General features: G+C 37.0%; 1 protein-coding gene across 1 annotated transcript; it reads right to left on the bottom strand.

Moving 5' to 3' along the window:
- Positions 1-272: 272 nt before the first annotated feature.
- Positions 273-26,439, bottom strand: LOC149813483 (uncharacterized). The gene is made up of 4 exons (XM_089991133.1): positions 26,330-26,439; positions 1,209-1,410; positions 596-717; positions 273-469 (listed from the first exon to the last, which is right to left on the bottom strand). The coding sequence occupies exons 1-4, from the start codon at positions 26,352-26,354 to the stop codon at positions 273-275; spliced, it is 546 nt and encodes a 181-aa protein (XP_089847259.1). The 5' UTR covers positions 26,355-26,439.
- Positions 26,440-26,811: the final 372 nt, after the last annotated feature.

The raw sequence follows: 26,811 nt of genomic DNA, 5'->3' as shown, positions 1-26,811 counted from the left end.
TTTAATAAAAATAAATTTATCAAATTATGTGAGTCCGGGTTTGGGATTTTATTTAGTGACCCAAAAAAACGTGAACCCGGTTATTAGTTATATGGGCAGATCCAGATCAACCCTGACCCAGCCTTGACCCGACCTGTTGACAGCCCTAATTCTAGTTGAGCCAATAATGTTCTACGAGCATGAGACGTGAAGTTGCGGCACGCACAAACACAATGCCCTGAGAGAGAGAGAGAGAGAGAGAGAGAGAGAGAGAGAACGCTTGTGCTTAAGGTTTACCAGAATAGAGGAAACAAATCTATTTCAAAATTCAAAGGGTCAAACAACCCAAATATCTTATCTATTTCATATTTAAATGAATCCAAGAAAAGACCCAAAGAGAGGCCAGCCTTCCAGTAATTAAAAATGGTGATGAAATTTCTGATTCTGTCAAGGAGTGGTGAAGATGCCCTATACATGAGGGCGCCAATCCCTTCAACCAAGAGCACGGCCAAACCAGCAGACAGTATATCCCAGTCACCAGTTTGACCTATCACAGTTGAGAAGGCAGTTGCACAGTAGAAACCCACAAGAAAAAACAGTATCTTGATGGGCAAACCTTTCTTTAACTTCTCTACTTTTTCATTCAACTGGATTCCAAACGTCCGAACAGCTTTAATTAGTCGTGTTCCGTTGTCTGCACCTATTGGACGATCTGGCTTGCCGTCATCTAGACTGTTTCTGAGATGACATCCACATTTTTCTCAGTTAAATAATTCTATGCAACAATTTAGAAGGATGCATTCATTACACATGATAACTAGCTAGGATGACTGAATCAAAGTCAAATCAAGGAAAAGAAATTCATAGCCAATGCAAACTTCTATATACTTGGATGAGCTCAGCCTAAATTGAATCATGAGCCACATCAAACCAAGCCGAGCCAAGGCACGAGTCACTAACTGCTAGTTCACAGCACTGTAATCATGTAGAATCATTCATGTTGACCAAGTTAGAGGACTCGGATGACCAAAGCCCATGATGTACACAAGAATCTTACAGATAGCTTAAACTGATATATCTGATTTATGAAAAAACAGTATCATAGGCTGAGAATCATACCAAGTAAATCAAGTTGGCCTTGAGTTGCCATTTGAGTCATCTCACAATTTTTTGAAATTCCTCTACAGAAGCTAAAATGCTCTGAAATTGTCAAATGACAGGACAAATACCTTGTGCTGGTAACTGAATAGGATAAAACAGTTCGCATAACACAAAGACGAGGTGGAAGTTTCTGTCTGATAATCCATGCAGTCCACTGAAGATGATCAGGAGGAGGATTACGGCATTTTGTATATGCTGAAGCTGGAAGCGTGAGATTCTTTTGAAAAATGAGTAAAGGTTGGTGTTCTTTAGCAATCACTACATGCATGGCTACAGAGAAAACATCATAACTAGTCATACAAAAGCAGAGTTGAGGATGAAAACTTAAATGAGCAATAGATATCTCAACCAAATATTGTTGGAAAATGCAACTGATTTTTATGACTGAACATACTTAACGGCCACTGCATACAATCTCATGTCAAGGTAACACCAATATTTCAGGAAGAAAAGATCTATGGTTGCCATTTACACTTATATCAATCATAAAATCACAAGAGGTGCGGCCATAACTTTCACAGCATGCTATCTCAATTTTCCCTAGTTCTTTAACATTCTCAGACGAAAAACAGCCATCCACTACAGTGTCTAATGTGTGGCCCTGATGATCTATCCTGAGACTTTGAAACTTTACAACTTCCCCACATTCATATGAGAAATGAAAGCAACTCATCAAGTGAACTCTGGTGATTCCAATGTTCTAAACATTAACCACAACTGTAACAATGATGTCCACCAACACCGAGAAATCATTAGTTTATGCATAATAGAGAAGCAACATGAGGACAAAAAGAGTCAACTCTCATTTCTCAGGTTGTTGGAGAAAGACCATGGAACAGTGAGTCCATGAAAATTTCAGAATGCATGACTACCAAGTGAAAAAAAAACCACAATCTACTAAAAGTAATTCCTGAAGTCAAAAAACAAACCTTAAAAGCATGGAGCAAATATGAGACTCACAAGGACCTAATAAAGTCGGGTAGCATTCTTCATTTCTCTTCTCCCTTTTTTACTTTAATGTGTTCATTAAGCCCAGAAAGATCAGTCTAAGCAATTTGCTCCACATCAAGAATGCAATGTACATGGAGAGTTACATTCAGCATTTATCACTTTCAAATATTGAAAGCTCTTACTGTGTCCTACTTTGGTTAATGTGCCCACAGTAGAAATGCCATGACAGTGAATGCAATGTACATATGAGAGTTAGATTCAGCATTTATTGCTTTCAAATATTGAACATCTCTATACTGTCCTAGTTTAGCTAATGAGACTACTGCAGAAATGCCATGACAGTGAAATACGGAAGTACACATGCCCTCAAGAGCCTTTAAATGAGCTTTTAAATCTTCCAAGTCAATGGACCACTAAAAAGATCATATCATGATAAGTAATCAAATAACCCAACAAAAGAACCAAAGAGCTCAACCTCAATTGTTGATAAGGTACACCACCTGGCCTAGTAACTGATGCATGTGCTTTAGCAATTTGTGCAGATCAAACAGTAGGTCACCCAAGTGAGCTGAGACATCTAAATCGTCAACATCAAGAACCCTTGCATCGAAGAACAGCTATTTCACCCTTTGCAGCAATTTGACACCTTCCAAATGCACTGCCACATCAATCAAATTGGACAACTCAAAATGGGTCCCACTCAAAACAATAAATCCCATCAGTTGAGTCACCAGAACAGAGCTGGATATCATGTATTGCAACTCCAAAAGAAATCAAAATCTGACCCAGTTATATAAAGCTTAGCGAGCGTACTCTTCCCAGAAATCATAAAACCCAAAACCATATAACATGAACAAACCTACAATTAGTTCCAGAAAAAGAAATCATGTATTTAGGGATAATGTAAAGATGCAGTTTTAAGCTACGTAGTCAAAAGCATGAGTCGTCATCTATGTGCCAGGTCCCTAAAGGCCTAGTCGGCACCTCGGCAAGACTAGCCAACCCAGTCGGGAGTGCATTTTTATGAGTGATGTGGCAGTGCATTTGTAACTGATAAATATGCTTCAGTAATTTGTGAATGCATAAGAAAGTAGTTCATCCAAGTCATGGTCATCAACATCGTGTTCATTCTCAACAAAGTAGTATTTTTCAAAGAGTTGTATTCCTTGAGAAAATCTCTGAAAAATATGGGGAGCTTTAAGCTTTTTAAAATATAAATAATAATAAGAAAGATAAGAAATAATAGGTTTTATAGTATTTTCCTAGCAAAAATATAAATAACCAATTAGAACAGTTTTAAAAATATAAAATAAATAAAAAATAGAAAACAAATACTGAATATATATAAAAAAGTATCTGTTTTTTTAAAATATCATGATAATATTGCAATATTTTATGTTTTGGTGATATGTTGAAAATATCGCAAAAATAAAGGGAATATATCAGCTGACCTTGAAATACCAACAATATCATGACATTTTCAAAATATCAGCGATATCGATGACTATGATCCAAGTTAAGCTAAGTCATCTAAATCATCAACATCAAAAACTTTTTAGTTGTTCAAAAGAACAGATATTTCACCCTTTGCAACACTTTGACACCTTCCAAATGCACTATCACATCCATTGAATTGGATTACTAACAATGGCTTCCACTCAAAAAATAATTCCCATTAGTTGATTCACCAGGCCATAATGGATCTCATATATTGCAGCCCCAAAAGATATCAAAGTCTGACCCAGTTACATAAAACTTAGCCACTGGCAGATTTTATTTCTCTAAATCATATAACTCAAAAACCATATAACATGATTAAACCTATAATTAGTTCCTAAAAAAAGAATCTACTTATAGACAATGTTAGAAGTGTAATAATTCTTCAAGAATTTAAAAATAATGCCTACAAGGGCAAGAGCACACTCACAGTCCACAAAGGGGCACTCACAAAGGTAATAAGAGCACACACTTAAAATGTTAAATAAATATTTTATTAATCACTTGAAATGCACAAAACATGCATTGTTTTACAAAGGGGCCAAATGGCCCATATATAAAGAACATAAAGCATACTAGCCATTACCTATCCCTAACCCTAACGGCTAGTTCCCTTAGGCTGGTATACTTTGAAGCATGCATAGCTTATGGCCTTGGAAGCGTACTACAAAGTGTACACAGCTATGTCATAATAGCGGTCTAACGGCATACTTTGAAGTAGTGTTGTAAGTATTGTACCCTATCGTATTGTACGATACATATCGTTACTTTTGGATTTTGTGATACGATACATACTTGTACTGTGATACGAGTGTGTATCGTCTCCATATCATGTGTATTGTACGATACACCCCTTTATGTACGACACATGACATGTCATATGCTATGGTATTGGCGCACTTTAAAAAGACCGAAAGTTATTTTTTTTGTTTTGGGTTTTAAATACCTTTTGAGGGCTGACTTTTTCATTTGTCTAGAGGCCATTAGAAGGGAACTAACGCATCCTAGGAAGCGTGAGAGCAATTTGGGGGTCAATTCGTGCACCAGGGAGAGGGTTTTTACGATTTTCTCAAGTAAGATTGCATTTTCATCATTTTTTCACTCAAGGAAGTGATTAAGATTAAAAATCCTTATTTTTTGCTTCTTATTGAGTTTTTTTTAGGGAAGATGGCAATGGGGCACTCAAGTAGTGAGTGAAAACCGATTAAAAATCAAGTACAACTATTGTCAAAATACTTTTTTGAGTGGTATCTCTCGATTGAAGTATCATTTAGCTGAGACACATCTTAATGTTGTTGCATACATGTCAAGAAAATTGTCGGATGCGTGAAATGGAAATGCCAACAATTACTTGATGATCTGATCGAAACAAGACAAGAAAGATGGATGAATGAAGCAAAATAGGGTATGCAGAGCCCTGGAAGGATGTGTATGACAAAGATGAGCTCCCTAATTCTGATCATATAGCCCCTAGCATAGGATCAGAAGTAGAAAATTCTGCAACGAAAAACAAATGTGTGGCAGGTGTCAGTAGTAGTGTTGTTGCGGGCACAAAAAGAAGAGAAGGAAGATAAATAATAGGAGGATGAAAGAGTTCTTCGAGAAGAGGTAGAGCTAGAGGCTTTATTAGGAGCTTTTTTCCTCCTATGATTGTTTTTGAACGCAACCTAACATCCGTACTGCTATTACTCCTCAATATTTAGTCGAGCAAGCGAAAGTCACAGTTGAGAGATGGTTCTATGATGCATGCATTCCTTTCAATGCAGCAAATTTCTTTCATTTTCAATCCATGGCAATAATGTGAAAGAAGTGAAGGCATATTGTGAGGAGATGAGACAGTTATGAAAAAAAACTGAGTGTAGCATCATGGCAGATGGGTCGACAGACTTTCATACCTTGATAAATTTTTTTGTCTATTATCCCAAATGAACTATGTTTTTGAAGTCAATTGATATGTTTGATACGCCCAAGACAATAGATGTATTGCTCAAAGTTTTTTATCAGGTTGTGCAAGAGGTTGAACCTCAAAATATTGCGCAATTTATTATTGATAAATTAATATTGAAAAATCACCACTTGTAGTTTTTTCAATATCACCTAATCCCAACCCCTAAATATCATATTATAGAACATTTTTTTGGTGGACAATACATTTGAAAGAGGAAGATCGGATGATAGCAGGATGCTTCAAGTCTTCAACCAAATACAACTTGAATGGTTTACTAGTAAAAGTGGTTTTGCTAGTGAAACTTGTAGCTTCTCATTTGGATCATGGTATTCTGCCTATGAAATGGATTAAAGCATGTAGCTCACATTCATATAGTCAGATTTTAAAAAGAACTCTTGGAAAATCTTGGTTTGTACAAGTTATATGTATATATATAGAGAGAGAGTAGCTGCCTACAGCCTTAGGTGCTTATGGGAGCCTACTCCCCAAGGCCGTCCATCGCTGATGATGGCCCAAAACACACAGTGGGCGCGTGCAAAATAAAAAAAAAATGATTAGTGGCAGGCGGCGGTCGCGACCGCCGCTAAAAGTCATTTTCAGAACTTGCTGCATGTGTGATGTCCATCGCACGTGCATTGGCTCGCGTATGCAGCTACACCCCTCGCTCTCTCTTTTCTCTCTCTCTCTAATATATATATATATATATATATATATATATATATATATATATATATATATATTGACAACAAGGAACCTTTGCTGAGAACCGGGTCACTTAATGGGCCCGTCGCCCTGCGAGGTAAACCCCAGGTGGGTAATCGACACCCAAAACTTTACGGTGTGTGTGTGTGTATACATCATAGTCACAAATATTGTTCTTAGGAATTTCTTGGCAAAAAAAATCTCGAGAGATTTTGAATAGATTTATTTTTCTCGTGAAAAACTCAACCAATTAAAAAATGAAAAAATAAGAAAAATATACAATTAAAAACACATTATTTTACACTTTTAAACATAAAAAATATAACAACAATACTTTTTTTTAATTTATAGCCCGAAGAAATAGCACCCGACACAAAGACATTGTTGCAATGGCTCAACCTACCATACCTACGGTCGTCGTGTCGACAGCGTAAAACTCCGAGGCTAGGACCCCTTCCCCCGGGGCCTATGCTACGCATTGGCTTGCGCAGAGGGCGACGCCCATGAGAATCGAACCTTGACTGCCCGTCTAGCAGCCAAAGCCCCACCCCACTACGCCAACCCTCCTTGGGGCAAATAACAACAATACTTATAACTAAGAATTAGGAACTTGATAATAACAACTAACAAATAATAAACAACAAATGAGTATCAAAGAAAATCAACTACCAACCATCAAGTAACAATTTAAATTATAATCATGCATTTAACTATCCATCAACAAGTTTTTCAAATGCAAACCATGAAATGTAATTTTCAATCATAAGAAAAAGTTAAACATAATTTTCAACCCATCAATGTCCGATAAAAGCTTCATGCAAAGCTTTGAGCTAGTATCATCTTCGTTTTCCAACTTCGCAGAGAAAGATGAAATATGCTCAACAAGCGTGTGAGGGACGTGTTTGGCAGATGTCCATCACGATGAAATGCTGCAAAACTGGTGAAATCAAAAGAAATACACAATGCATTTGAGAGAGAGAGTTGCATGCAGTCGTGGATTGTTGAAGGTTCAGGCAAGGCTCCGTCTCCACCTCCAAGTTGTTCGCTAGTTGTAGGAGATGGGAGGGGATTTCAGTTCAAGATCGGGTGAGACAATTCAGAGTAGGTCTTCAGGGAATGTGGATGGGCCGATAGGTTATACTTGGAAAAGAGGGAAATCGATTTTGTTTCCCTTTTTCCCTTTTTGGGTATAGCCATTTAGGGTCAAGTGTTTTAATGTACAGACTACAGACTTTAGATATGGAATTTTAATCCCATATCGATGAGGCAACGGGGAGGGGTCCTCCCTCCCCGCCTATAAAAACCCCATCGGAGGGTGTTGTGTTTTCACGATTAAAATATCGACTCTATTCTCCTTTGAGGGCTTGCTCATGTGGCAAAGCATTTATATGGCATTTTATTAAAAACGCAATATAAACGCGAGAAAATTAATTTGAGTGATATTTTGTAAATATCGCGTATAATACGGGAAAATGCAGAAAAGATATTTAATGCATTTTTTGGCGCAAAATTGAAATGTGTGTGTGTGTGTGTGTGGTTTCAAGTTTCAACAACTGCAACTTTAGCTAAGCAGGTGATTCAGGAGCAGCATGTATAGCTGCCAATGTTGCTGCCAAGACATATGAGTTTGATAAGTTGCAAAATTAGTGATATTTTGTGAGTGGATTGATTTATAAGGAAGTTGTATTTGGTTCCCTTTTCCCATTTGTTTATCTGTTTGCTTTTTCTGCAGCTGCATCACTGTCACCCAAAAAATTGAGACTGTTGTAGAAGGCAAGCCAATGGGAGGTGGTGAAGAATGCATGCAGATGCACCCTGTCACATGTGAAGCCCACATGCAGTGGATTCAGCACAGTTAACGATATGGATCCCACACTCTTTAGAAGCATCACCACTGACCAAGACCATTGTCTGGTGAATTATGAAAAGCCCATTGGCCCACGCAACCCCCCCCCCCCGATCTGGTTCTACTATGCTTGGCTAACCCCTTATGACCACTCTTTCTTCTCAGCCCAACCTCACTACAGTTACATGTACAAAGAGACCATGGTGTGGTGTTGTGGTTAATGCAGTGTATTCAATATAGTGGTGATGTATCAGTTATAAGCCTTGCTGTCATTCATAGTTGAATATTGATACTGAAATTAGTTCTCTGTTGGTTTTATATAAAAAAAATTGTTTGGTATCAAGAAAAAAATGACTGACTTCATGGCTAACAATGTTTCTACTTGTTGTTTTGGATGAATAGTTGTTAAATTGTATCTCTTAATATATATATATATATATATATATATATATATATATATATATATATATATATATATATATATATATATATATATACCCGTAAAGTATATATGTATATGTATCTACTTACACATATATAAATATATATTTCTTTAATTGTAAGCCCTCAAGGGCATTTTGGTCATTTCCCATTTTGGGGCATATTCATAATTATGAATATGACTAATTATTTTTTCTCTTTTTTTCTTTTCTTTCTTTTCTTTTTTTTTCTTCTTTTATTTTTCTTTTGGTTGACTTTAGTCAATCTTGGAATGGGGTCCAACATCTAGTCGTTGGACCCCTCCAACGGTTAGAATTCTAACCATTGGAGGGGCTTCAACGACTAGTGGAGCCCCTTCCAAGGTCTCCTAGTGGCTTATAAATAGGGGTCTTGCCCCATTGTAAATGAATAAGGGTTTTTACCCTCTCTCTTAATGAAGATTCATTCTTTTTAGCCCTTTTGGCTTCACCCCGTTGTGGGTTTATGAGTTTGCACTTTATGTGCATTTGGTTAGCCCTTAGTGGGTTTGTGTATCCGCACTTTATGTGCGTGTTTATCGGTTCATTTTTTAACCTATTGCATTCAAGGTCATTTTCTAACATGGTATCAGGGCAAGGCGATGATCAAGTTGTTCTTCGGTGCATTGGGAAGCATGTCACTCAAAAAAAAATGGTTAAGTATTTATTGTTTCTCTTCTCTTTCTTGAATTTATTCGGTATGTATTCTTTTTCTTGAAGTATCATGCATTATGAAGCTACTTTCTTGATCATTTATATGCATGTGCTTTTCTTTATCATTATACCTTTTAAATCAAAAAGTATTTTTGCACATCTAGTGCTTATGTTATTCATTAAGATGTTGCTCTTTTCGCTCTTGCACATTAAGTGCTTGTGTTATCTGGGTCTACATTGAACCCTTACTTTTCGCATATCACATTTCAAATCTTTTCGGTAAATTTGTTTTTCTAGATATATGATAACTCAAAATCTTGTTTTAATGGGTCGTTAATAATGTTTAGCTTTCAAGCATAATTTGATATTAATCTCACTTGTGTGTGTAACTTTAAGAGTTTTTTGTGATTATATTGTTGATAACAAGTTTTGCATACGACTTAAGATTGATGAATGTATAACATTTTTCTTGAATTATTTTTTTATATATGATCGTTGGTGCTTTGAATTTATATACTTAACTTTGTTTGTAAGTATATGACCCTTCATATGAATAGTATGTCTTTGAAAGGAAGTTATGATTAAAATTTTTATATGATACATGTAGTATAAAATTATTATACTCTCTTCATAATTATTGTTTTGTGGCTTCTTATAGTATCGCGTGTTTTTCAGAAAAATTCTTGACATATATCATCTATGAAATTTTTATCTAACAAGGATCACTTAATGCATCATTTCATATGAGCAATATTTAATTGAAAAAGTTTTTTTTATTATTTTGAATTAAGAGTAGTTTCTATTAAAAAGCATAGTCTTGTATTGTTGTCATATGAAATATGGTTATCTTTTTGCATCTTGACGTTTTTAAAGAATCTCCAATTTGATGTCTTCAATTGTGTCCCATTGTAAAATTTATGTTTCATTTCAATGGTTGTTGCACAATTGTTGAATTATGAGTTAGTTCTAACTTCTTAAGTCACATAATGAGGTTTACTATGCATTAAGAAACTTATAAGTTTGCCTTAGTGCAATTTTATGTCGTACGGTTACAACAAGTCTATAAACTTATTAATCCTTTTAGTGTGGGTTTTGTCCCACTTGTATGAAATATATTCTTCACTTTTTCACTTGGAATCTCTCTTTGAGTATTTTGTGTGTGAACCCTATGTTAGAATTCGTCCACCAATGTTCGGTTGATGCTGAGGAAGGAGATGATTGTGAGAGAGAGAGGGGTGGCTGCAACAAATGGTACGATCCTTCGTGCTAGGATCGTGCCCTATATGTTATAATTATATTGAAAACTGGATTGGGTCTAGATATTACACTATATTACATCAGTTTCAGACCCAATATAAACAATACAGAGAAGTTTGGATTAATACATAGGTTTTGGGTCCAGATCCAAACCCGTAATGGGTAAAACGACCCAGTCTCAATACCCTCCCTCAAGTTGTGCATGGTCATGCACCATGGACAACTTGCTCTTCAAGAACCAAAATTGTATGCTGGTAAGACCTCAGTGAACAAATCTGCTACCTGATCAGCCGTCTGAATATAGGCAGGTTCAACTTCCTTGTCTTCTACCTTTTGCCGAATAAAATGTTGATCAATCTCTATATGTTTTGTACAACTGTGATGAATGGGGTTGAAAGAAATTTGGATGACACTCTGATTATCACATAAAAGAGTATTGGGTAGAATAGTTTCTCCTAATTCTACCAAAAGATGCCTCAGCCATGTAACCTCTGTTGTAGCTGTTGCCATAGACCGATACTCAGCCTCAGTACTGGATCGTGCAACTGCACGTTGTTTCTTGCTACTCCATGTTATTAAGTTTCCATCAATAAAAACGCAATACCTAGACACCAACCTTTTGTCAACTGGATCTCGAACCCAATCAGCATCTGCATATACAATTAGTCGATGTTGCTCTCCTTTAGTCTTAGATTGATGATAAACTAAGCCATCCCCAAGTGTTCCCTTTAAGTATTGAAGGATCCTCTTGACAGCATTCATATGTTTTGTGCTTGGATCATGCATGAATTGCGAGACTTGATTCACTGCATACACAATGTCTAGTCTAGTGAAAGTGAGATATTGAAGCATACCCACAAGGTTGCGATATTGTCTGGGATCTCCATATGCCTCCCTATCATGAGCACTAAGCTTATGATTCAATACACTGGGAGTGGATAGAGGTTTACAATCCTTCATACCTGCCTTATCCAATAAATCCAAGGTATATTTGTGTTGAGTTAATGAAAGATATCTATCTCGTCGGTCTACCTCAACCCCCAAGAAATAACGTAGAACCCCCAAATCTTTTATCTTAAACTTTCGACTCAGGAGAGCTTTTGTAGCTTCTATATGTTCATCAGAATTCCCAGTAATAATAATATCATCTACATATATGAGAAGTAAAATACTGACCTGACAATCTCGAAAGATAAATAGGGAATGATCGAGGTGAGATCGAATGAACCCATGTCGTTAAACTTCGACAGAGAAGCTATCAAACCAAGAACGAGAGGCCTGCTTTAGCCCATAGATGGCTCTTCATAATTTACAGACATGAGTATTGGGACTGTATTCTGCATAATCAGAGGGTTGCTCCATATACACTTCTTCTTTCAGACTGCCATGCAAAAATGCATTTTTGACATCAAGTTGGCTGAGAGTTCATCCATACTGAACCGACAAAGATAAAATTAATCAAACGGTTCTCATTTTGACTACAGAGTTAAAAGTCTCATCATAGTCTTGCCCGTATTCTTGAGTAAAGCCTTTAGCTACAAGTCTCGCCTTGTAGCGTTCAATGGATGCATCAGGTTTATACTTGATCTTATAGACTCATTTAGAACCTACAACATTTTTGTCTGAAGATCTAGGAACAATCTTCCAAGTTCCACATTCATGCAAGGCTTTCATCTCCTCATGCATAGCCTCAATCCACTTGATTGACATGTATTCCTGCAAGAAACTGACGGGTTCATCTTACTTTTCAATCTGAGAAACGAATAATTGCAGGTCTATAGAGAAGTTGTTATAACTGACCCATCTCTCCATAGGGTGGCGAATTCTTCCAGTCTGCCTGGGCTGCACATCAATTTGCTGAGCATTATTCTTGTTTCGTCGTACATAGACGACTCCTTGAAATTTTGCGGCATCTAAAGTAGGCATGCTAGGAGCCTGCACGACATCTGAAGTAGGCATGCTAGGAGCCTGCACATTTCTGAAGTCTTTCATCTGAGGCTCTACATCGGTCTCACTCCGTTCAACAGGTGATGTGTGACATGAGGGAACATCATGCGTCTCTATCTGGTTAAGTAACTCAGTAGCAAGCCATGGCTGATACCACTCAATGGCCCTGTTGTGCCCATCTATACTTCCTGAGTCCTCAACAATGGTTTCATCAAACACAACATTTTGTGAGACTGATGCGATGAGTGGTGGGGTTATAGCATCGATACCCTTTGTATTGATCGGCATATCCAACAAACTTGCACATACATGTTTTGTCCTAAAACTTATCACGTTGAGAGCTATCAAATGTGAATGTAACATATACAACCAAACACTCGTAATTCATTATAATCATGTTGAATCCCGAAAAGAGCAAAATAAGGGGATTGGTTCTCTAGCAATCTCATGGGTAGACGATTTATGATATACACAGCTGAGTGGAAGGCTTCCGTCCACAAACTCACGGGAATGTGAGTGTCATGCAACATACTCAAGGCACTTTCCACAATGTGCCGATGTTTTCTTTCTGCCACACCATTTTGTTGTGGTGTATGTGGGCAAGATATACGACAACTTATTCCATTATCTTGGAGAATTTAGTAAATTCCTTTGATCTCCTCCATCACATTGGAAATGTTGAATTTTAGACAAGAATTGATTACAGACTAAAGCGAAAAATGAGCGAAAGATTTTGAACACCTCGGATTTATGTTTCATAAAATAAATCCAAGTATATTTGGAATAGCTATCAATAAAAGTTACGTAATAGCGACTATCAAATAAAGAAGATTGTAGGGCAGGTCCCCAAACATCAGAATAGACAATTTCAAATGGCACTGAAGCTCTTTGATTTATTGAATCAAAAGAAAGAACATGACTCTTGCATAGTTGACAACTAGAACAAAGTGAAGTATCAGACTCAACACTCAAACTAGACTCTGGAACAAGTCCACTCGACACAAGTTTCTTAATAAAAGAACCATTACAATGGCCCAAACGACGATGGCAAATCTCTGGCTTATTACACTGAGATAAATTAAAATAATCTTTAGACGACACTAGCTGGACTGGCTAAATGACCGATGAATTTGATGAAGCACCACGAACAGAAGAAGATTCTTTGAGGACATATATGTTTCCCTGTTGTTCTCCTTCAACAAGCGTCTTCTTCGTAAGAAGATCTTTGACACATACAGAAGGAGTAAATTCGACGGAAGAATTAGTATCATCAACAAGTTTAGAGACAGAAACAATATTCTTGACAATACTGGGAGAATGATAGACATTGGACAAATTTAAGGAAGAATTAGGGAGTGAAAGGTTAACATTTTCAGTATGAGATATAGAGTGAAGGGTACCATCTCCAGTTTTAATATGAAATTTTCCACGATAAGAAATAGGTTTTAAAATCTTACCGACATCACCTGTCACATGTGTTGCAGCCCCAGAATCAATGTACCAGGTTCCTTGCTCATTCTGCTTGAAGCTTAAACTTGAAAGAGCAGATATCAAAAGAGTCTTCACATTATCCTTTTCATCGTCCTTCGAGCCTTCTCCTATTCTTCCTCTGTGAGAGGATCCTGCACCATTAAATTTTCCCTTGTTCTGTGGGTTGTACCAACAATTGGCTTTGATGTGCCCCCTTTTGTTGCATTGAAAACATGTCGGTATATTTCTGGAACTCTGGTTTCCTGGAAAAGGGTTAGGTGACATGTTGGACGTGGCAACAATCCTCGTCCTCCTTGACTATTCCTTCCCTGTCCACGTCCACCTCGAAAGCCTCCACGTCCTCTTCCTGACATCATCCCTGTAACCAATACATCATGGTTGTTGGAGTTCAGGGCCATTTCTTCTCCTCTAATGGTAACTTCATACTGCAATAACTTTGCACGAAGATCTTCAAAACTTAGCAAAGAAGGGAGACATAGGAGGGAGGTGATCAGCATGTGATAATTGGATCCAAGATTATTTAGTGCCTGTTGAACCTTTTCTTTGTCAGGAATTTCAAAACCCACCATGGTCAGTTGATCAGTGACAGTCTTGACTTTGTTCATGTACTTTGTAACTGACAAGTTTTCTTTCTTTAAGAGCTGGAATTCTTTTTTTAAATGTAGGATTCTGGCCTCTGAAATCTGTGAGTAAGTCTGCGTCAACCTCTGCCATAACTTCATAGCTAAGCATTCGTCGGGATTGCCCACTAAGACCTCTTGAGAAAGAGTAGAGGTGATGTAAGCAACGATTGCTTGATCTTTTCTCCTCTATGTCCCAAATTTTGGATTGCGAATCAATTTGTCGAAAACCTCCCCCTTATCATCTCGCTCCTCCTGCATCACAAACTCTGGCGGTGCATGAACCATCCCATTGAGGTGTCCGGAGAGATCCAAGCTCCTGATAAAAGGCAAAATCTGCCTCTTCGAGGTCAAATAATTCGAGTTGTTCAGTTTTTCAGAGATTAGTTGACCAAGAAAACTTGATGGTAGAGAAGGGGAATCCATGAGGAAAGGAAAGGGCACGAAGAAAGATCAATACAAAACAACAAGTGCAGTGAGTGCAGCAATATCAGAGATTTCAGTCAGCAAGCTCGTCCTCTTTTTTTTTAAGAGAAGATAGCTGCAGATAATCAAAAATTCCCAAATGTGTTGATACTGCCTAGAATTCTGGAAAGGCCAAACAAGACAGCAGTCTAATTTAATTAAATAAAAAAAGATGTGTTGTTGACGTCAAGATGGACTAGGCGACAGGAATAGAAGGAACATCAAAAGAAAACTAGGGTAAAGAATTCAGTTCGAGCAAAGGACAAACCAGATCTGATAATCAAAACAGATCCGTCATTAATAAAGAACAACGTCAAGAAATAAGATTTCAATCTGATGCAGCGTGAATAGGTTTCAATCTGTTTCACGCGTGCTCATCCAATAGTGAAAACCTGCAACGTGGACAGATTTCAATCAGTTTCACGTGTGCACAGGTATTGTAAAGAGATGACGTGCAGATATGAAAAAAAAAACAACGTCAAGAAATAAAGATCGTCAAGAAATAAAGATCGGGTGTGGTAACGCTAAGACTGTTGCAGCGTGAAACAGATTTCAATCTGTTTCACGTGTGCACAGATGTTAACGTTCAGACGTTCAGATATAGAGGAAAGATTGACGTCAAGAAATAAGATTTTGCCCCCTTTTTTGAGTTTGAGTCTGAAGAGAAAAGAACATCAACAAGGAAGAGAGGAGATGGGTAATGAGACTTGGTATTGAAGGTTGAGAGATAGGGAAGAATCAAGGTGACCTGTTAAGGCGCTGGATCTCGCAAGGCACACTTTCTAGAACAAGTTTTGTGCACATCAGGCGGTGATCAGAATCGAGCCCGCTCTAATACCATGTTAGTTGTCCACCAATGTTCGGTTGATGCTGAGGAAGGAGATGATTGTGAGAGAGAGAGGGGCGGCTGCAACAAATGGTACGATCCTTCATGCTAGGATCGTGCCCTATATGTTATATTTATATTCAAAACTGGATTGGGTCTGGATATTACACTATATTACATCAGTTCTGTGAAAATATCTCAAAAAAGAGATAAAGTGTGCGATAAGCACAACACCACCAATGTGCACAAATGCACAAGAACACTTAGAACAAATGTACGCAAAGGTACAATAAAGAAACTCAAATGCACAAAGGCATACAAAATATAAAGAATTTTATTGAGAAGAATGGAGAACAAAAGCTCCAAGAAGTGAAGTTTAAAAAGGGGGAACTCCCCTATTTATAAGAGGAAAAGGAGCCTTGGAGGGGCTCCACTAGCTGTTGGAGCCCCTCCAACGGTTAGAATTCTATCCGTTGGAGAGGCTCAACAGCTAGTGTTGAGCCCTCCAAGGTTGACTTTGAGTCAACAAAAAATAAAGACAAAAAAAAGGGAAAAGAAAAGAAGAAAAGTAAAAAAGCAAAAAGAATTACAACATATTCATAATTATGAATATGCGCAAAAGAAAGAGAAATGACTAAAATACCCTTGCATGTTTTACAAGAAAAAAAAAACATATATATTTACATATATATATAGAGATAGATACATATACATATATACGTGATGTATATATGTATATGTATCTCTCTTTATATATATATGTAAATATTTACATAAAGAGAGATACATTTTAACACCCTCCCTCAAACTTAGGGCACAATGACCGAAAGTTTGCTAAGGAGAAAGTTGAATCTTGGAGAGCAAAGCGCCTTGGTGAAGAAATCTGCCAACTGATATTCTGACGTTACATAAGGAAGATCGATGACTTTTTGTAGATATGCCTCTCGGACATAATGACAGTCCATCTCAATATGCTTTGTCCGCTCATGAAACGTGTGATTCTTAGCAATATAGATTGCACTCTTATTATCACAACATAACTTTATGGGTTCTTGAATTGGAATCCCCATGTCTTGCAGCAACTGATGAATCCAGACAATCTCTATAGTTGTAGACGCCATGGCTCGATATTCTGCTTCGGTGGATGATAGAGACACCTTCTGTTGTTTCTTACATCTCCATGAGATCAGGGATTCACCTAAAAAATGCAAAAGCCTGTAGTGGAGTGACGATTATTTGGGTCACCTCCCCAATCAGAGTCAGTATATGCAATTAAATTTAACTCAGAAGATGAGGAAAGAAAAACTCCCTTGTTTAAAGTTCCCTTTATGTATCTGACAACTCGGAGAACGACACTCATATGAACGGATATAGGAGCATGCTGAAATTGGCTTGCAGTATGCACAGCAAGAGAGATGTCCGGCCTTGTGATGCTAAGATACATTAGAGATCCCACAAGTTGCCGGTAGGGGGTAGGATCCTCCAAAGGTTTCCCATCATCGATCTTCATTTTTTATCCCACAATTTCAGGGGTGTCACAGATTTTATCACCAGTAATACCTGATTTGTCAAGAATCTCAGAGGCAAGTTTAGTTTGAGACAAAAAATAGCCTCTATGAGAGTAGGCTACCTCGATACCAAGAAAGTAAGTCAGATACCCTAGGTCTGACATTTCAAACTTTTCTTTTAAAGTGGTTTTAATGTTTCTGATGCCCTTTATGTCACTACCTGTTATCAACATATCATCAACATACAACAGTAAAATCACAATTCCTGCATCAGACTTTTTGACGAACAGAGAAGTGTCAGTGTAGCATGAGGAAAAACCATTTGGAACCATTGCATCATTAAATCGATCATACCAAGCCTTAGGGGCTTGTTTTAAACCATAAAGCGCTTTTTGCAAACGAAGGACTTTCCCCTTTGGTACGTTCATACCAGGAGGAGCATCCATGTAGACTTCTTCATTAAGGTCCCCATTTAGAAATGCATTTTTAACATCCATTTGGTAAATATTCCATTTTTTAATAAATGCAATGGTGATCAAACATCTTACAGTAACCATTCGTGCAACAGGAGCAAAGGTTTCTTCGTAATCGATGTCGTATTCTGGACTATATCCTTTTGCGACAAGACGGGCTTTATATCTTTCAAGAGTGCCATCACTCTTGGTTTTGATTTTAAAAACCCATCTACATCCTATTGTTTTCTTTCCTTCTGGAAGACTTTGAAAAACCCACGTTTTGGCTTTATTGAGGGCTCTAAGTTCGTTGTCCATGGCATCCCTCCATTCTATCATTTCCTTAGCTTCTTTAAAATTTCTAGGTTCTTGATATAAGTGAATGGCACTAAGACATGCCCTATGCTTTGGAGAAAAAGACTCATAGGATATAAATCTAGAAGGATTTTTCCTAGATCTTTCAGTTCTTCGAGAGTTGTTGGAAGATTCACTAAGGTCACTATATTTCTCTATTGCACTTCTAAAAGTGCTTTTATCTCTATGTGTATAGGTAATTGGTTCATTTATCATTTCTTCTTCATCATGAATGGTTTGAGGAATACTTTCACTTATATCCTCATTCTCATTTAATTCATCATCGCTAAAAAAATCTTCATTTCTAGATAATAGTTCAAACAAGAAAGAATAATCGACATTATCTTCATGAGTCTTGTGTTCTTCAAAACCACTTATGTTTTCTAAAAAGGTTACATTTCTTGAAACATATAGTTTATCATTCTTAATATCATAACACCTAAAACCTTTTTGGGTTTCCGAATATCCTAAAAACGCACAAGGAATAGCTTTGGGAGATAATTTATCATTCTTATCAGTGAGAACAAAACATTTACAACCAAAAATTCTTAACCTATTGTAATCGGGTTCTTTTTTATACAAGATTTCATATGGAGATATTTGATTCAAGTTTTTGGATGGAAGTCGGTTGATGAGATAAACCGATGCAAGAGCCGCTTCGGCCCAAAATCTTTTTGGAATTTTTTGAGAAATTAGCAAAGTTCTTGTAGTTTCAATTATGTGTCTATGTTTTCGTTCGGCCAACCCATTTTGTTGAGGAGTTTTGGGACAAGACCTTTGATGAACAATCCCATTATTTTCAATATAACTTTTGAAATCATTTGAGAGATATTCTCCCCCGGAATCGGTTCTAAGAATTTGTAATTTACTATTGAATTGATTTTGTATTAAAAAACCTTAAAAGTAGAGAAAACCTCATATTTATGTTTGAGGAAGTATATCCAACTATACCTTGAAAAATCATCCACATAAATAACATAATACGAAAAACCTCCCTTAGACACAACGGGTGCTGGTCCCCAAACATCCGAATGCACAACTTCAAAAGGCTTAGTTGAAAACATAGTTCTTTGTCCAAAAGGTAAGCTTCTCATTTTACCAAGAATACAATCATTACAATTGAAATTGTTTTTACATAAAGTTTTAGCAAAATGTAAATAAGAAAGCTTGACAATATTTGGATGCCCAAGGCGTTTATGCCAAACATTTATATCTTTATGTTGGGCAACATTACAAAAAGAGGTTTTTGGAATTTGAAGAAATTCCATAAGATAAAGATCTCCCTTCCTAGAGCCTTCCCCAATCAACTTCCCGGACCGGCGATCCTCTATCCAACATTTATTTGATGAGAATTTGATATCACACCCATGATCCGATAGTTGAGAGACGGAAAGCAAATTTAAATTTAGTTTTGGTATAAATCTAACTTTAGGGATAAAAAAACCTTGTCTTTCAAAATCACCAATTCCTTTTATTTCAAGAGAAGCCCCATCCGCGGTGGAGACAAAAGAGGGTGACAAATTTTTTGAGTATTTAGAAAGTGCAAAAACATTTGGAGTCATATGAAAGGATGCACCCGAGTCTAAGAGCCAAAGGGTCTTACCGGGAGGAGAAAAGGTGGTCATGGCGGCTCCGGAAACGGATCCCTTGAGGAGTGGTTGAAGAGCTTCCATGATTTGATTGAGAGACATAGCATGGTTGGAAGTTGATGGACCTTCCTCCTTGGTTGATTGGAAAGTAGTAGACATAACCAACATCTTCTTCCATTTAGGGCATACTGGTTTAATGTGACCCGGTTCTTTGCAAAAATGGCATATGATCTTACTATAATCTCTTCTTCCATAATGCCCACCATTTTCTCTTCCTCCTTGATTTTTGTTAAAATGAGGGGGTTTATAGGTTTTAACATTATTCCCCGGTCTTGAGACGGCATAAGCACCCTCATCCTCATCTTTAGAGGGAACGGCCAACACACTTAGATTGGTTTTATTCATTCCCAATCTAGTTTCTTCTCCACTTAATTTGGTAAGCACATCTTCCAAAGGAGGGGAAGAGAAGGAAGATAAGAGAGAGGATCTAGTTTGTTCAAACTCGAGTCTAAGCCCATTTAAAAAGTTAAAGAAATGATCATCTTCTAATTGTTTGGACCTCAATTCAATAGCCTCACCACTCCATTTAGGTTCTTGGAGGGCAAGCTCATCCCAAATAATGGATAACTCGGCGAAATACTCTCTAACGGACATTTCTCCTTGTTGAAGGGTTAAAGCCTTCTTTTGGAGATAGTATTTATGGGATAAATCTCTTGAGGTATACATTCTTTCAAGATATTCCCATACTTGATATGCCTTTTTGAACTTTAGAATGTTAGCATTAATTTTGGTCTCAACCGAAGAGAAGAACCATGAGAGTATTTTGTAATTTTTCATTTCTCACTCTTCATGCTTCTTATTGTAATCTTCAAAAGCCTTTTCTCTTTCTTCTCCCTCAAGAACCTTGATCTCCCCTCTCTCAAGGGTAGTAATTTTTTGTTCGGGTTCGGGAATAGTTCATTGAACATATCCCCAAAGACTCTTACCTTTTATATGGGCCTCCATATTCCCGGCCCATACATGATAATTCGTTCCATTCAATTTGAAGCCAAGAGAGAAGTGAGAATCCTTTTCGCCCATTAGAGAGGATACAAAAAGAAATAAATGTGTACCACAATGTGAAATGAGTCCCTTCTTGATGTAGGAAGCTTCTAAAATATAGAATGAAGAGCTGAGTCTTCACTCTAACCACCACAACTTAATGGCACGCTTTTCGAGGTACTCCAACGAAGAGAGAAAAGAGCACGATCTTCTTTTCCTTTAAGCCTAGCTCTGATACCATGTGAAAATATCTCAAAAAAGAGATAAAGTGTGCGATAAGCACAACACCACCAATGTGCACAAATGCACAAGAACACTTAGAACAAATGTATACAAAGGTACAATAAAGAAACTCAAATGCACAAAGGCATACAAAATATAAAGATTTTTATTGAGAAGAATGGAGAACAAAAGCTCCAAGAAGTGAAGTTTACAAAGGGGGAACTCCCCTATTTATAAGAGGAAAAGGAGACTTGGAGGGGCTCCACTAGCTGTTGGAGCCCCTCCGACGGTTAGAATTCTAACCATTGGAGAGGCTCAACAGCTAGTGTTGAGCCCTCCAAGGTTGACTTTGAGTCAACAAAAAATAAAGACAAAAAAAAGAGAAAAGAAAAAAGAAAAGAAGAAAAGTAAAAAAGCAAAAAGAATTACAACATATTCATAATTATAAATATGCGCAAAAGGAAGAGAAATGACTAAAATACCCTTGCGGGTTTTACAAGAAAAAAGAAACATATATATTTACATATATATATAGAGATAGATACATATCCATATATACGTGATGTATATATGTATATGTATCTCTCTTTATATATATATGTAAATGTTTACATAAAGAGAGATACATTTTAACAAGTTCCAGACCCAATATAAACAATACAGAGAAGTTTGGATTAATACATAGGTTTCGGATCCAGATCCAAACCCGTAATGGGTAAAACGACCCAGTCTCAATACCCTAGTGGTTCTTAAATGTTTGCTTTGTGTTTGAACCTTTATGGTTCTTGAGAGAGCTTGTTCGTGAAGAAGTATATGAAGTTTGTTTGAGGATTCCTTTTTAAGTGTGGGTTTTTCTCACTTTAATGAGATATTTTCTTTTCTTTTCTTTTCTTTTCTTTTTAAGTGTTTTAGTTCTTGTGAGTATATGCTCTTTGTGAGTTTTTCATCGTTATTCTAAGGAGATTGGTTGTGAGCATCATTTATAATTTCAATTGTGGACTTTACTTACTTTCATGGTTTTTCATAAGCCTTTCAAACTTCACATTTATTAAGAGTGACTATATTGGTTTAAATCTATTATTTGCTCATTCAAGATTGTTGTCATTCGACATCTTATGTTGCATAAAATTGCATCTATTATCATTTGGTATGCATATAACTGCATTGTTAAAACTTGATTATTGGATTATCCTAAAATGGTTCTTTCACATTGCATTGCGTATTTGAAAGAATGTCCTTTTAAGAGTATTCTTTTCCTTTTATGGCACTTATGTTGTCCATCACAGGTTATTATTTGATCCTTTTTTGGCCATGTTATTGTTATATCAAGAGATGTTTGTTGAGGTGAGTTATGGGCACCTCGGTTTAGGTCAGTCTTGGTTGTCACATGTGATTTGACTCAAACTGACGGTTTTATGTTCTCTAATTATGAGTGTGTGGTATCACTCGGTTTCTCTTTGGCCATTGTTTTTACTTGGATGCTCTTTATTATGGGTACCTGTGATGGATATATAATGTTTCAAAATATGTTTAAAATTGTCAATTTTATTTGCATTAGTGTTTGTCATTACAAGTCTTCTTACCTCAATTGACTTTCTCCTTCTATGCCTCATATCTAAGTGTCCCCTTATGTCGACAAGAAATGTTGTTCACACCTTCATGTGTGTTTTTTAGCCCATTGTTGACTTTGTTCTCTTGATCTAGTAGCTGATACACTTGTTTTGAGCGTCATTATATGTAGACAAGGCTTGTCGTTTCACACCGTTGTGCGTGATGTTGGCCCATGGTTGGCTTTTGTGTTTTTGTTCTAGTCGTTGATACACTCATTTCGAGTGTTATTTTATAAAGACAAGAGTTGTTTTGTCACACCTTTGTGTGTGTTTTAGCCCATGGTTGGCTTTGTACTCTTGTTATAGTCGTTGAACATACTTGATTTTGAGTATCATTATATGTAGACAAGAAATGTTTGTTAACACTTTTGTGTGTGACTTTTAGCCCATGGTTGGTTGTTGTACTCTTGCTTTAGTCGTTGATACACTCACTTCAAGTATCATTATATGTAGACAAGAGGTGCTTATACACACCTTCGTGTGTGTCTTTGGCCCGTTAGTGGCATTATATTTATGTCCTTGTTCTAGTCGTTTATACACTTGATTTGTTGGTTTTGGAGGTCTAATGAGGTGATTGCTTGTAATGGATGAACTATTGTTGAGATTTGCAAAATTTCATATTTATGGGAATGTGTAATTTGGTTTTCATTTGCATAAGAAATTTTCTAACTCATGTTCATGTTTTATAGCACAATTTGTAAGTGCACGTGTTCTTGTGTATCTAAGGATATATCTTTGTCCCATAAGTGGACTTGTGTGTGTTTGGTGTAAGGTTCATACATTTTCTTTTATCATTTAAGCATTTCCCTTGTAAAATCTCCTTCAAGAGAATTGCTCTATTCAATAACACTTGTTTTTTTGCCTCTTTTAAGCTCAAGTAATATACTTGATTGAAATGTGATTGATGCATGTCCATTAATGACTTATTTTAGTTACATGATATCGTATGCATATGCCCATAATGGCTTTTCAAGCCCTCATTCAATAAAGTTCATATTTTTTATGTGTTGCCTCTTTGAAGGCTTCTTGTGTTGTCCCTTAGTGGACTATTTCTATATTCCCTATTGGGGTTTGTGTTTGTCCATTCATTGGACCGTGTGAATGCATTAAGCATTCTTATTATACCTTTCCGTATAATGGTTACTATTTTTAGGCACTTAATTGAAATTTTCTCACTTTTGTTTATTTTCAAGTATACGTTCCTGAAAGTTGGTCTGTATAAGACTTCTTTAAACACTAAATTATTCTACGATTCAATCTTGCATTCCATATTTTTTAGGCTTATGTGCATCATTACTTTGCTTTTGCACATTAAATCATATGTTTACGAGTTGAAAAATCTTACTTGTTTTAAAGCAAATATATTTTCTTGTATACTTTGGGCTTCCTGTTTTGTTTTTCAGGTTCTTCAAGATCAGATGAAAGAATAATCTTGATATATTATAAAGATTGTCCGAAAAAATGCTTAAGGCTCACTGTCAAGATCAATTGAAGGAAGACATTTGCAAATTTCAATGGCATCTTTACTGAAGACTCTTGAAGACTTGAGATTCTTCCTCATGTATTCTTCAAACTTTTCGTTTCCCCACGCAAAGTTTGAGGGGGGTGTTAAATTGTATCTCTTTATTTATTTATATATATATATATATATATATATATAAGCCCTCAAGGGCATTTTGGTCATTTCCCATTTTGGGGCATATTCATAATTATGAATATGATTGTAATTATTTTTTTTTTCTTTTCTTTCTTTTCTTTCTTTTCTTTTTTTTTCTTCTTTTATTTTTCTTTTGGTTGACTTTAGTCAACCTTGGAATGGGGTTCAACATCTAGTCGTTATCCAACGACTAGTGGAGCCCCTTCCAAGGTCTCCTAGTGGCTTATAAATAGGGGTCTTGCCCCATTGTAAATGAATAAGGGTTTTTACCCTCTCTCTTAATGAAGATTCATTCTTTTTAGCCCTTTTGGCTTCACCCCTTTGTGTGTTTATGAGTTTGCACTTTATGTGCATTTGGTTAGCCCTTAGTGGGTTTGTGTATCCGCACTTTATGTGCGTGTTTATCCTATTGCATTCAAGGTCATTTTCTAACAATAGTATCCTATGATTATTATGTTTAAATATTGCAATCATTGCAGGCTCAGCTATAGAACCAATTGCTGCAAAGTCATATCCACTCTGAGCTCCAACAGAAACAAGTACATGGGCCAAACCAGCAGCTCTAGCTACACTTCCTTCTTCCCAACTAGAGTGCCCTTCAACCTTCTCCATTACCTTAAAGCTTGCAATTTCAAAAGCAGGTGGTAGAACAACAAAGCATATGCAACAACAGTTACCATTACCACCAAATCAACTTGAGCCACAACTGTTGTAGAAATGAAAGCAACAGCGTCAGCCACAATGGTATATGATAATGCAAGTCAGCACTAGTTTGTTGCCTCAGCAGATACCCCAACCACAAACAAGGATGTTGATCCAGTTAACATCTCTAGTATACCAATAGAGCCAAATTTGTGATTCTCGATAATGTAACCAGAGGTTGTGAATTTGGAAGTTGTTTAGGAGCATTGAAAGTTACACGTTTTTCTTATTATATATGGAATAAAGTTTCAATTTTTTATCTCAACTGCACCTAATGATTATTTTTATGAAAGAGAGATTTTAGGTTTATGTAGGGCAGACAATGGATGGATTATAGTTGTCTTGAAATGAAGTTTGAATACAAAAAACTGAAATTGGAATCAAATTCCACCTTCCATAAGTGAATACAAACTGTGGGATGGGATTCCTGTTCCAAATCAATGAATTATTCCAAACAATGCATTTGGATTCCTAAGAATTCAATTCTTGGGATTCAAATCCTAGAATTGAATTCTCCACAATTCTATGAATCCAAACAGACCCTTAAGTACATCTTTAATTTTTCATCATTCATATGCTTCCCTTGCTTTATTATGTAGACACCAATATTACCCCTTGAATCTCCACACTTGACACTTTTATTAAAATACCCAATTACACGATAACATAATCACTTGACTTTGATCAAGAAGCCATGCACACAAGCACGCACTAATATCCACCATCCACATTCATCTGTTTTTGTAGTTCAAAGCCTAATCTCTTCCTAAAGCAATCCATTTATGGAGTCACCAACAAGCCCCGATTTATCATCAACAACAACCAGTGTTGTTGTAACCACCATAAGAACATCAACTATTCCCACAATACCCACAACCCATGCTACTTGGGCCCAAATAATCCACATCACTTACTATCAATCAAGTTAACATCAGACATTTATCTGGTGTGCAACCCACGGTTCCACTGTTATGAAGCTACAATCTGACTGGTTTTATCGATTGAACCACACCATGCCCACCAACATACGGCAACAATGAAGAAGGGAAAGAATAAACAACCAAATTCTCCATACATGGTGTGAACCTAGACCTAGGACTAAAAATTAGTCGATCACGACGTGTCCTCTTCTGCGTATCCTTGTGACGTACGTTCTAATCCACCCCAACATCGAGGGTTTCAGGTAGAGACGCGAGCCAACATCCACCTCTGGCGAGGCAAGAAAAAGAAGAAGAAGAAGAGGGGGAGGAAGGGAGAATGAGAAGAAGAAGATGGTCAAGTCGCGCACTCATAACCGAAGGGTCTCGGATTCGAATCCCACCCTTCCCTCGAACAAAAAAGGGGAGCAAAGAGACAAGAAATTGGAACGGGAAGGAGGAGGATGAGAGGTACCTGTGGCTCGCCGGAGATCGAACATCGGTCATAGAGCCTGCCTCATCCTTAGAAATATCGAGTCATTGAGACACAATCCGTTTGTTTTGTTGAGAAGCCTTTGAGATGGCGAGTGGAGGAGACTGAAGAAAAGGGTTCTGACTGATCATACATGATTGCTTTGTACTAGGGTGTCAATGGGTCGGGTTTGATCCTGACCCGACCCGTACCAAACCGTAGGGTTTGGTGATAAAATAAAAGGAGGTCCGATTGGGAACCAGGTCGGTCCCAAAGGGTCCAATTAGTATATGAATCCGGGAATGGTTTGTGAAATTTCATACCAGACCCAGGTCGTTCCGATTATGACCAGTGGTTTTTCAATATAAAAAAAACCAAAAATAATATTTTAAGTATGCACCCGGTCTGGTTCATGTAATCCTTATAGGACCCGGGTATAGTTTTTCTTATAATAGACCAGATAGGACTCGTCCTGGTACCAGCAC

The sequence above is a fragment of the Nuphar pumila genome, chromosome 16 (genome assembly GCF_984573655.1).
Source record: "Nuphar pumila chromosome 16, dmNupPumi1.hap1.1, whole genome shotgun sequence".
NCBI classification, from domain to species: domain Eukaryota; kingdom Viridiplantae; phylum Streptophyta; class Magnoliopsida; order Nymphaeales; family Nymphaeaceae; genus Nuphar; species Nuphar pumila.
Note: the sequence above shows the minus strand (reverse complement) of the source record. Positions and strands in the feature narration are given on the sequence as shown.